At 55.6% G+C, this 12,233-nt stretch overlaps 1 protein-coding gene across 1 annotated transcript; it reads right to left on the bottom strand.

Moving 5' to 3' along the window:
• Nucleotides 1–492: 492 nt before the first annotated feature.
• Nucleotides 493–11,390, bottom strand: MCM2 (minichromosome maintenance complex component 2). Its single transcript, XM_057417514.1, has 16 exons — nucleotides 11,252–11,390; nucleotides 10,736–10,923; nucleotides 10,073–10,248; nucleotides 9,199–9,462; nucleotides 8,016–8,235; nucleotides 7,526–7,733; nucleotides 6,798–6,932; nucleotides 6,444–6,635; nucleotides 5,342–5,435; nucleotides 4,996–5,246; nucleotides 4,617–4,743; nucleotides 4,300–4,412; nucleotides 3,958–4,200; nucleotides 3,079–3,261; nucleotides 2,248–2,403; nucleotides 493–1,369 (listed from the first exon to the last, which is right to left on the bottom strand). Exons 1-16 carry the CDS (start codon nucleotides 11,255–11,257, stop codon nucleotides 1,259–1,261), a joined length of 2,667 nt encoding a protein of 888 aa, XP_057273497.1. The 5' UTR covers nucleotides 11,258–11,390; the 3' UTR covers nucleotides 493–1,258.
• Between the last annotated feature and the right edge of the window lie 843 nt (nucleotides 11,391–12,233).

The raw sequence follows: 12,233 nt of genomic DNA, 5'->3' as shown, positions 1-12,233 counted from the left end.
CCTCAGTTGTGTCTGGGAGAGGCTTCTCCCAGGCTGGCATCCAAGAGATCAAGGCTGTCCAACAGTGGGAAAGGGAGGTGGGAGATACATATTGTGAGGGGACAGTCTCAAGGGGATACAGGGGAGTCCCACAGAGGGATCAGTGCTGCAGTAAATAGAGATGATAGGGAAGGAGCCACTGCACACAGGCCCTTGGTGGCAAAGGCAGCATCCATGACACTGCCCTGTGGAACACCACATCATGGTACCTACCCAAAGGATGTGCAATAGCTGAGACCAACCCTTGCTGTTAGTCCTAAACTTGAAGAACATGGGATGTGTTTGTACCCAGACCCAACCCCACAAGCTACTGAGTAGCTGCTCCAGCATCCAGGTTGCTCACTTATGCTCCTCCTTCCCCCCACAGCTGCAGATCCCGAAAGAGGAGGAAACACAAAAGTATTGGAAAACAAATGTATTCAAAACACAGTAAGGAAGTTGTATAAGAGCACTGAGCCCATCCTGCCCTCCCTGAACAGCTCCAGCTCAGGGCTCCTCCATTGCCCCTTCCCAAAGCAATACCAGGGGTACTTCACCCTCAACAAACAGGGGTGGTGGTGGCCAGTTTATGTGCCAGCACTTCGATCCAGCTGGAAAGTCACATCTGCAGAGATAACATCCAGTAAGGCAGGGGAAGCCCCTTTCTAAGGCTGCTGGATGCTCCTCAGCACGTACTGAAGGAGCTTTCTTTGCCTGTATAGAAACCAAGCACAAGGTCAGCCCATGAGGGCACCTGGGGAAATGTCAAGTGTGAAGCACAAAGACCTGGAGCCAAGAGGCTGGCTGCTTCCAGTGGTTGAAAGCAGTCCCAGTTATCACCCAGCAGCCTGTGCAGTCACCAGAGATGGTGCTTCCAATCCAGGGGGGTGGACAAGGCAGACAAATGCTTTCTGAATGCTCCCACTTGGTCCCTTCCTGCAGACGAGCCCGTAACAACCAGCAACAAATCAACAGCAAACATGCCACCTAGGTGGCCAGCAATCCTCTCCCTGGTGTGCTTAGCTACAAGGCAAAACACGAACCAAGCTGCTAAACAGACTTGGCTGGGCATTTCACTACCTAATTCTGTTCTATTTACAAAGTCTTCAGCAGCTCAGCGCTGCCTTAATCCACGAGGCACAAAGCAAGCAAGAGAATGTGCAGCTCAGTCCCTCTGGATCTCTGCAGCATTCCCGGGAGGGCTGCAGGAGGGAGGTCTCGGGTGGACTCGGTGCCAGGCTCAGAACTGCTGGACAATGAGCTTCCGCTTCACATCCCGGCTGAACCTGTTCATCCGGAACACTTCACTGTCAAAGAAGGCTGCGAGGTTGTGGATGTTGATCTGCCGAGCCTGGGGAGGACGAGGAGGAGGGAAAGGAGAGGGGAATGGTTATGAAAACTGAAAAGCAGGAACCATGTGGTTTTCCATAGCAGAGGACACAAAACCTGAGAGTCAGCAACCTCTGCGCTCCTCAGCAGGAGCCAGAGCTGCAGCAGCAGGGAGACAGCAGGTCAGGAGGAAGGAGCATTGGCAGAGCTGAGCTGGGCAGAGAGGATGCTGGCTCAGCACCTGCCTGCTCTCCACTCGCCCTTTAACTCCCACTAGAGCCAGAATGGAGCTGCTATCCTAGAGCACCTCATCCAGTGGGAAAGTTTTGTTGGAGACCTGTGACTGGGGGTGTCACAGCAGCAGCAGCACCGAGCTGTGCCTCTGGCAGTTGTTACTCCTCACACTTGATGCAAGGAGCAGAAAAGCAGCAACCCGGGAATCAAACAGTGCTTTAGTGCCAAGCAAGGGCAATACTGCACAGATAGGCCGGGTGAGGAGCAGAGCCCCTGGACAAGGATGAGGATGCACTGGGGAGGGTGATCCCTCAGGATGGATTGGGGAAATTCATACAAGCAAGAGATTTTCCTGCTTCTTCAAACGCAGGCACCAGGGAATTGATGTTCTCATTCCCCTGCAAAGCACCAGCCATATTGCAGGATTTACCACTGCAACCCTAATGCTTTATGGGGGTGCAGGAGGACAGAGGGGGAAGGATATGGTGCTTCCAGACAAGAAAGGAGCAGAGACAGATGAGACAGTGCTGACTCTGGGTCAAACTGATTAACATCAGTGTTTCTCTGCTATCAGAGAAGTTACAAGCCTGAGGACACTTCTGGTTCTGAGCCTGCAGGCAGAGAGCAGGAACCAGCCTGAGCAGGCTTGCTTTGAGAAGCCCTTACCTTATCCACCAGGTCCTTCTCTAGGACTTCTATGGTGTCCTGCTGGGCCCCGTATCGGTTTCTCTGGTACATCACCTGCTCTGCGACCAGCTGCTTCAGGATGAAGAGCAGCAGCTCATTGTTGTCTTTCTTGAATGACAGGTACCGGGAGAAGGTCTGGGAGGGAGGATGAGATGAGCCAAGGAGGTCAGGACCCGAGTGATGCACTGCGGTTCCCGTGTCCACACCAGCCTCCCGACAGCGAATGCAATGACACCACTGTCACCTGCGCCCTTGGTGTCTCTCAAGGGACACTGGCTTTGCTAAGCTGCCACCTGCACATGCAGCAGCAGCCTTGTGACAGCCATGACAGTGCTGGCTGCTCCTTCACCTATCTGAAACCTCCAGCCCAGCCTGCCCTGTGCCTCCCCAACAAGTGCTTGCGCCTGGCTGGCTCTGTGCAGCCAAAGGGAGAGGCCACGAGTGGTCCAGACTGAGGGCAGACACTTGCAGAGGATAAATGCTAGGCTGTAGCCAGCCAAGAGCTGTTTGGAGCCAGTCCCTGCCATGCAGAGAAAGGGCAGACACTGTGAACTGAACTACTGTGAGCGCTGCCCAGGGGTCAACTGTTCCCTGAGGAGCCCTGGAAAGAACAAGGAGAAACTGTCTGCCCGGCTCCATCACCTGGCAGCAGCGGGAGTCTGTGCCACAACAGGGGACAAGAACAGAGACAGGGCAGTGCTCTTGACACAGGACCTCAGGGTCTCTTTATCAGCCCCACAGAACCAGTGCCCGACCACTAAGGCCAGGGGCCTGCATTGGAACCCATGGGGCCGGGGGGCCGGTGCTCACCTTGCGCATGCTGCGCATGACGCTGAACTTCTGCGTGTCGATGAAGCTCTCCAGCATCACCCTGATGGCCATGTTCACGTCATCTTCCACCACGTAGTCCCGCAGGTGCATGCGGGCGTGAGCCTCGGCCATGCGGATCATGGACTCGATGTGACGCACCGTGATGGGGATGCTGCCCGTTGCCTGAGGGGAGAGTTAAAGGGGGAGTTAAAACATGGGGCTACAGAGGTGGCTTCTGGCCCAGGACCTGCTTCCCACTGCAGTGAGCTGCTCCTGGACCTCGGAGCTCTGTCTCAGCCTAAGGAGGCTCTGCCACCTGCTGGCATGCTCTGCAGAGTGGCACAGGCTCCCCCATCCACATTTTAGCCTAAGGGATGCTACGTGGGTCCCTCTTTGCCGTTGTTTAGTGCCTTTCCAGTCCTGTTTCCTCCAGTGACTTTTAGTCGTTCAAGAAACAAAAAGCCAATTAAAAAATAAAGATAGATTTCCCAAGTTCCAAATATCCCCCTCTGACCTCAACTAATTCCTCTGTGAGAGCATGAAATGAGCCCAAGAGATCCCACAGATAAAAGAGAATGTACTAGGAACATGTGGGGCTGGGTGCATGCAAACACCTCCCCACAGGCCTGCCAGACTGGGTGACAGCAAGGACATTGCCATGGCAGACACGAGTACATGTGTCCAGTCCGTCACTCTGCAGATCACCAACAGGCACGGCTCTGCAGTCAGATGAAGCATCATCTGTTCAGCACGCGCTGCAGGATCTGCCTGTCTCTGCCAACACATGGCAAGAAAGTGACAGCACATGCGGGAACAGCCTCGGGCTGATTTGCAGTCCAGGCACACTCTTCTTTCCCCTCCTCTCCTCAGTATTCTCACCATAGACTCCTTCCTGAGGTCACTGTACATCTGGGCCACCTTGTCCTGGTCCATCTGGTTGAGCTTGGGGTGGACCTTCTCTTTGGCATAGACGATGTATTTCCTCAGGACCTCCTGGGGAATGGGCTCAACCCCGTATGTGTTGGGAAGATTGACCTCAGCGGCGTCCCCATTCACTCCCTCCTTGTTACCTGGGTGGTGCTTGATATGGCTGCCAACAACGAACCGGGCAAGCATTTCATCCTGCAAGAGAGCAGTGGACACGCAGACACTGAAGCAAACCTGCAGCTGAGCATCCCACCAGCAGCACCGCAAGCTCCAATTTGACAGCACAGCCTGTACCTGCACAGGGTCCACCGTGTCCCTCACCACACACAGGATGTCAAAGCGGGAGATGATGGGCTCAGTCAGGTCCACGTTCTCTGAGAAAGTCAATGATGGGTCGTATCGCCCACCTGGGACACAGAGACAACCAGAGTCAAACACAGGCTCCAGGCTCAGCTCTGAAGCAAGCACAGACCCCCAGCACTTTACTAGAGACTGCTTGCTCCATCTCTGCCTCAGCTTGGAGAAACCAGGCAGAGGGAGGGGAAGCAGTGCCACAGCTCTCCTGACCGATGCTGAAGCCTGAGATGGTCCTGAGGTCTCTGAGCACTTACCAATGGGATTGGCAGCAGCAATAACGGTGCAGCGGGCTTGCAAGGATGTGACAATGCCTGCTTTGGAGATGGAAATGCTTTGCTGCTCCATGGCTTCGTGGATGCTGGTCCTATCCTGATCGTTCATCTATGAGAAAGCAAGAATGACTTAAACTGAATCGATGTCTACACTCCACTGCCAACAGACCAGAGGGAACCAGCTCCTGATGCTCTGGAAAGGTACCAAACTGCACTATAGAACAGAGAGAGCCTAAGCAAACTGGAGGAACCCTGGTCAGCTGGGGGATGGCACCATGAGTGATGGTGTCTCCTCACAGCAGAGGTTACAACCAATCCCTCCACACCTTATCCTGCCCATGGAGATGAAGCTGGGCCTCACCTTGTCAAACTCATCGATGAGGCAGACACCTCTGTCAGCCAGCACGAGGGCTCCTGCCTCCAAAGTCCACTCCTTGCTGACCGGGTGCCTCTGGACATAGGCTGTGAGACCCACGGCAGAAGCGCCCTGGCCAGTGGTGAAGATGGCTCTGCTGGACACCTTCTCGATGTACTTCAGGAACTGTGATTTGGCTGTACCGGGGTCTCCACACAGGAGCACGTTGATGTCACCACGGACTTTGTGCTTGCCGCCTGTAAGAGCAATGGCAGAGACAACGCTGGCAGATGAGTGCAGGGCTTGAAAGCACTGAACACCACAAAGCTGAAGGGACACGAGCGACCCTCACCTGGGTTTTTGGGCTCTCCACCAAAGAGAGCTAAAGCCAGGCCCCTCTTGATATCTTCATGCCCATAAATAGATGGGGCAATGCTGGCAAAGATCTGAAAGGAAAAGCAGAGGAGCTGTGCAGGGAATACCACTTCCCATCTGGACAGCATTTGGCAGGAACATCAGCAAGGTGCTGTATCTACCCTTATGATACTGCTGTCTCCAAACAATCTTGTTTTAGCCAAGGTCAGGGGTCTCTTTCAAAGGGAAATACCCACCCAGAACCCCCTAAATGTGCTTCACAATAATGATGCTGTTGGGGCACAGCAGATTGTGCAGTCTGGTGCTGGCACTGCCTCTACATTCCTTCGCACACAAAGCCTATCACAGTGTCTGTTATCGGCTACTGCAGAGCTGGAGACCTTGATCTGAGACTCACTCACTGCATGTGATAGTAGTTGAAAGGGCTCTGCCACAAGAGAATTGTCATCATGGTCAAATATACATAACTGGCTTATTTCTCAAGGGTATTCTGATAACAGCCTGATGCTGGGGAGGAAGGACCTCAAAACAGTCTTGACTCAATTGATGCTTCTCCACCCATTGGGGACAGCAGTCAAAACAACACCACCATGACCAAGGCAAGAGGGAAATCCCCCATCACAGAGCTTAAACCTGACCCAAGCGAGGCTGAACATGCCCCAGTCTTCGTTCTTTCAAGTACTGGATTTGGGTCTTAGCATGCAGAAAGCAGCAAAGCTGAGATCTCTAACACAGCTGAAGCTAAGTAGTAACATCCCCTTAAGAGGACTGGAGATGCAAGCACTGGCCCCTCGGAACACTTCCCCCTCTTTGCTATCAAGGTATGAGGAGAGAAAACAAGGACGAGACGAGAGCAGTGTCTGAGTGCCTCTCACCCATCTTCCATCCCTGTTGTGACATGGAAGGCTCAGAGAAGGAAGGGAAGAAATTGAACATTTGACCCCAAAAGTACATGGAATGTTTCTTATTTACTTCCCTCCTATAACCCCCTCTCATCAACAGCTACAAAACACCACACAGAGGGAACTGGGCTGGTGGGCTCTCAGCAGGGGAAGAAGGGATGCCTGAGGCTGACCCACCTTCTCCCCGATTTGCTCATCCTTGGACAGCCCCACGATCATTTTCACATCCTCATCGGTCAGCTCTCCGGTTGCCAGCTTGTTGTCCTTCTTGGCAATGTGGTTGGCCAGGATCACAGTGGCAAACACCGGGAACCCGTTGGCAGTATTCAAGGAGCCATCGTAGTTGTTGTGGTAGATCCCTGTCAGCTCCTGGGAACCAGGAGGTGGTGCGTCAGTGCCTCCACAATACAAAACCAGCCCCCTCTCCATTTCAAGACATCAGTGTCGTAAGTAGCTGCCCAAATGAATTTGAGGACAATCCCTCCCCACAGATGATGCCGTTACCTGTGCTCACCCCAGCCTGGTACTCACAATCTCATCCCCTGGCTTGCAGCTGTCCACCAGGTCGGCAAGGAGGATGGCATCCTTGGCACGGGGCAGCCTGCCTGCAGCCACCTTGCCCGGGCTCTCCTGGATCTTGATGCGCTGGTAGTTCTGATAGACTGTCTGCACCGACACAGAAAGGCTGCTCAGCCAGGCCAGGAGGCAGTGAGGAGGATGCTTTTCAAAGCACCTCACCAACGAAGCTCCATTCAAACACTGGTTAGGAAACACTGGGGCATGGGAGGATGGAGGTCGTGAGGAGCAATTCCAGGGTGTGACAGACAACAGCGGGGACAGGAAAGGGCTTTGTCACATCTCACTGCTGTGTTTCAGCCTCCACACAAATACTGGACCAGTTCCTGTGGGAGGATGCTCCACTTCTGATGAAGCAAATAATTAAAGTCAGAAGCTCCAAAGCAATGATTTTGTTGCTGTCCTCTCGTTTCCTGAGCTGGCAGATCAGGAAATACTGACAATGTGGGAAGGAGGAGAGCTGGACAGGCTGTATCTACTACAGTTTGGATGGGTAACTGTGTGTGTACCACACAGGTGATTGTGGCAAGAGATTTAGCCCAAAAACTTACAACAGGGCAGAAAACTACTTCTGGCTGCTCAACTGGGCAGATTCAGCTCAAGAGCTCAAACAGACAACATTCACCTTCACAAAGCCCTGGACACAGGCAGTGGAGCAGCCCCATCCACACAACATCTCTTACCTCTTCCATGTTGATTTCAAAGGGGCCAAGGGACTGACACTCTGGACAGGAACCGGGTTTCACCTCCTGGTTCTGGGACTGGAAGAAGGGACCCAGGATGAAGTTGCACTTGCTGCAGTTGTATTTGACCATGCTGAGCTGAGGCAGGACCCCCGTGCTACTTGTCACCACCCCGCTGGTCCGGATCAACTGATTCAGGTGCAGTTGCCTGCAGAAAGGCAGAGAGATGCTGGGTGCCTGTGGGACATAGGAGGCAGAATTCCCTTCAGGAATACTCTTGCTACAAGGCACAACTCCCAAAGGCTTGCTAAGAGACCAAGTATCAGTAAGAGCCTTCTATCCAGGTTTGTGTTTTGGGGACACAAAGTTCATCCTTGACTTTTTCTCCTGCAATAAGCTCATCCCATTGGATTTATGCAGAGATTTAGCAGATGAGACCTCCTGAGCACCACAAAGACTGCTGCAGGCCCCGAGCAGTTGTATTGCTCACCTGAGCGACCGCAGCTCCTCCACCAGAGGGAGGTGGGAGATGCGGACGTGGATCTCCTTGGTAATACGGTCGTACTTGGGGTACATGGCCAGCACCACTTCCCTGGCTGCTTCATCGAAGATCTTCAGCATCTCTGCTGGGGCCTCGGGCAGGAAGTAGGCGAGGACGTGCTCCTGGGCTGCAAGGTCCTCGTAGTTCACCACCAGACTCTCTCTGTTCTCTGAAGAAGAAACATGGAATGAGTCACATACGGAATGAGTTATATCTTCAACCTGCTCCTTCCTTGAGGAGTCTGCAGGAGACAGCCAGAACAAAGAGCCTGCATCCTGTATCCTGCCTGCACCTTCCCCCCAAAATCCCTAGATGTTAAAATGGGTAGAAAACCCTTCTTGATTCATTTCTCTGACAAATCCCTCAGCAGCACCAGTTTGTTACTGTTCCTTTCCACTTCAGCAGATACCTCCCAAGGCTCAATGCTCCTCAGACTCTAAAGCCTCAGCCCAACACACAACTCTCCCACAAGCTTCCAGGAAACAGAAATTAATAGGAGAGACATTACATGGGCTGAATTGCTGGCAAAGAGCCTGCTGTGTGTGCTCCTGGAAAGGGACAAGACAAAAGCCTTTTATTTCCCAGCTGTACAACACTGACCCTGATCCATTGCTTGAGCTTCTGCCTTTATATAAAGAAGAAATATGAACGCCTGCAGTTCCAGGAGCTGTTCTAGATGTGCCAAGTTCTGCTTTATAAATGTATCAGTGCCAGTGACTGCTGCTTCTGGCAGTGCCTACTCAGAAGGCAGGGCTGTGACACTGACACGGTCCATTTGTGTCCCCTCACTGGATATCCCAGTTTGCTCTGTGAGAAAGCACAGACAGTGAGCAATTGTTGTCTCTGTCGGATCTCCAACTTGCAGGCCATTGTCTGCTGCCCCACATATTCCCCTGCTCAGTCTATGATATGAATATTGATGAGCAGCAGACGCCAGGGGCCTTTGAATTAGCCAGAATCAAAGACGATGCTGCACATGTTCCCATTACTCATCCGTCTCCATCAGCATCACTTTCCCCAAGGTGCTGACTCAATGTCTGCAACAAACAGGGCAGGCAGAAACCCACCTATGGGCTGGATCACTGCAAGGTGTCCCCCATAGAGAGCAGAGCCTCTCCTCTCCCAGCCCTACCTTTGCACATGTCGCTGATCCTCTCCTTGAAGACGTTGTGCCCACGGTCGTCCACGTGGGTCTTCAGGAAGTTCTTGAAGCGGTGGTAGATCTCAAGGCGGGGAGCTGCCATGGACACCCACTCCCTCACCGAGTGCCCCTTCATGTCCTCCAGGTTCTCGATGCTCTCAATCATGTCCTCATCCTCCTCTTCCATGCCGTCCGCAGCGCGCTCCGCCAGGCGCCTCTTGCGCGAGGGACGATCTTCATCTTCATCATCACTATCTGAGGGTGGGAGGGAAAGCTCTCAACAGGATTCCCATTCCCACCCTTTGGATTGGTCTCAGCTGTATTTCACCGGCTGCTGAAGCCAAGAGGTCAGAGCCTGGGATACACACCAAGAACCACCCCAGGGCCCAGCCTAATTCCAGTTCTACATCTTCCACAGCAGAGCTAAAGACTTTATGGGGCTGAATAGGATTCCTATGCAACAGCACACACACATCCATTAATGCATGGAGGGATGAGGCGCCAAAGAATGGGCTTCCAAGTGCATCAATGGTCCTCCCACCCATCCCACAGATGGATGGAACACCAACAGACCAGACAGCATACACGTGGTAGGTTCCCCAACCCTTGATGCAGGCCCAGCATCCTCATTTTTGTTTCAGCAGTGAACACATAACCAGAACACACCAAATACGCTCCTAGGAATCCCAAACCAAAGGGACCACGCAGTGTGGAGTCCACAGCCTGAGGCTTCACCACCCCAAGCACACTGGAGCTCTAAAGACCTCCCTGCTAACCCCGCGGGGGTGAGTCCAGCTCCCCATAGGAGCTGCTTGCAGCTCCCCACACACAAGCATCCTGCTCGGCACAGCTCATCTCCACCTACCGTAGAGCAGCCCCCTCCTCATGCGGCCCATGCCCTGCTCCAGCTCCCGGTCTCGCTGCCTCATGACCCGCTCGGCAGCTTCCCGCTGGCTGGCTGTGAGCTCCTCCACGTCCTCATCGTCCAGGGCCAGGCCCTCTGCTTCGTAGACGTCCAGCTCGGGGATGGGGCGGTAATCCCTGGTGCACACACACAGCATAGGGTCAGGACACAGCCAGGACACATCCTGCCCCTCCCTGGCTACTGCTGCGGGGTGTCAGAGCAGTTGCTCTGCAGCAACAGCCTTTAACCTGCCCGAGGGGAGACTGAGATGAGCTCTTAGGCAGAAGCTCTTCCCTGTGAGGGTGCTGAGGCGCTGGCACAGGGTGCCCAGAGAAGCTGTGGCTGCCCCATCCCTGGCAGTGTTCAAGGGCAGGTTGGACACAGGGGCTTGGAGCAAGCTGCTCTAGTGGAAGGGGTCCCTGCCCGTGGCACTGAGTGAGCTTTAAGGTCCCTTCCAACCCAAACCATTCTATGACTTTATGATCACGATGGCACTTTGTCCAGCTGCTCTTCAGCCCCCTCACCGCGGCTATCAGCACGGCAGAGGGATCCCCCTATGTCATTGCTGCACTGACATCCCGTTAGCAAACCCCATCCCCACCCCACCCCCACCAGTCTCCTTACCTTTCCATCCCTTCCCCGATGAGCTCTTCCCCTTCCTCCTCCTCTTCGGGGAGCCCTTCGGTCCCCAGGAGCCCTTCGGACTCATCCTCGAAGGGGGGCAGGTCCCGGCCGGGGCTGGAAGTGAAGGCATCGCCCCGGCGGGAGCTACGCACGGGGCTGGTGGCCGCTGCCTGCGACTCGGAGGAGTCCTGCAAGGACGCGGAGCGTCAGGGGGCACCGGGGGACAGCGGAACCGGGGCGTCCAGGGGCGGGGCATGGACCACCGATGGGGAAGAGATTAAAACCCTCATCCCAACGGGAGTGCAGGGAACCCATCCTCCGATCCCCCTGGCCCGGCTATCGCTCCCGTGCGGGGCATGGGGAAAACGTCCCTGTGCACGTCGGGTATCCCCATTCACCCCCCCGCCCCGATCCCCACTGGACACAAGGCGACCGTGACCGCAGTGGGGGGGAACCGGGGTCTGCACCCTGAGGCTTAACGGGGACGTCCCGTCCCGTCCCGTCCCGTCCGCTCACCGCCATGGCCGCCGCGTCTTCCTAGCCGGCTGAATTCCGCGCGAAAACGGACCCACGTGGTCGGCGAAAGCGCGCGAAACCTCATGAATAATTAATCTTCCCGGGGACGTGGCCAGCCCCGCCCTTGAATGTGGATGAGGAGGGGGGCGGGGCTGCAGGAAGGGGCAAATTTGGGCAAAGTGGGGTAAATTTGGGCATTTCCCTCTGCTCTGCTCCTCTCCGGCATTGATCCCGGTGGGAATTCCAGCGGTCATGTCCTCATGCCTGCCCCAGCAGGTGCAATCAAGCCCCGGAGCCGCGGGACCCCCGCTTGGAGCAGCTGCACTGGGGCTCACAGCCCCGCTGCAGCGGTGGGAAGGGAGCCGGGTGTTCAGTGGGAGCTGCCCCCGGCCCCCAGGCGGGCATTCGGGCACCGGCACCTTTAAGTCTCCCCAGGTCCCGCCTCCCGCGGCTTCCCATTGGCTCACGGCGCTATTTCTTTGGGCCTCTTTAACAGCGCGTCCTCCGCTGAGGTTCCGGATTGGCCCAATCGTGGCCTGCTTCAGGGATCCTCTCTCAATAGGCGCAGCTGCACCCGGACGAAAGGGGGGCAGCCCCTGCGCTCTGCCCGTGCGGCGCTCGGCTTCAGCCGCTCTTTAGCGACGTTCCCTGGCTGTGGGGAGCGGCGGGGCCGGGGCCTGGTATGGCGGCGCTGCGGCCCCAAGACTGAGCTCTGCCTCCGGCGGGGGCCCGTGGTGGGTGCGAGCGGGGCCGGCGGCGGGGCGGGGGCACGGGGAGGGCTGTTGGGGGGCGCCGGGGCACCGCGGGCCTAGGGGGGCTGTCCCGATGGCGCGGCGTGGTGGCGGCTCTGGCCCTGTGAGGTGAAGCGGGTTCGGTGCCAGCCCGCGGAGCCCGCTGGGTTCTGCCCCATGCAGGAGCTTCAGCCGGCCCCGAGCGGTGTTTTGTGGCAGCCGGGAGCCCTCCTGTGGCAGCAGCGCCCGCA

The sequence above is a fragment of the Pezoporus wallicus genome, unplaced genomic scaffold (assembly GCF_028554395.1).
Source record: "Pezoporus wallicus isolate ANWC-B61680 ecotype Strahan unplaced genomic scaffold, APGP_CSIRO_Pwel_v1 contig_8542, whole genome shotgun sequence".
In the NCBI taxonomy this organism is placed as follows: Eukaryota; Metazoa; Chordata; class Aves; order Psittaciformes; family Psittacidae; genus Pezoporus; species Pezoporus wallicus.
The sequence above is the reverse complement of the archived record's forward strand: the minus strand, read 5'-3'. Positions and strand labels throughout refer to the sequence as shown.

Coding starts and splice junctions, on each gene's coding strand:
- MCM2 (XM_057417514.1), bottom strand. Junction 7,734..8,015: donor GAGGAGCTGCGGTCGCTCAG/GTGAGCAATACA, acceptor GCCTTTCTGCAG/GCAACTGCACCTGAATCAGT. Junction 5,247..5,341: donor TGGAGAGCCCAAAAACCCAG/GTGAGGGTCGCT, acceptor TTGCTCTTACAG/GCGGCAAGCACAAAGTCCGT.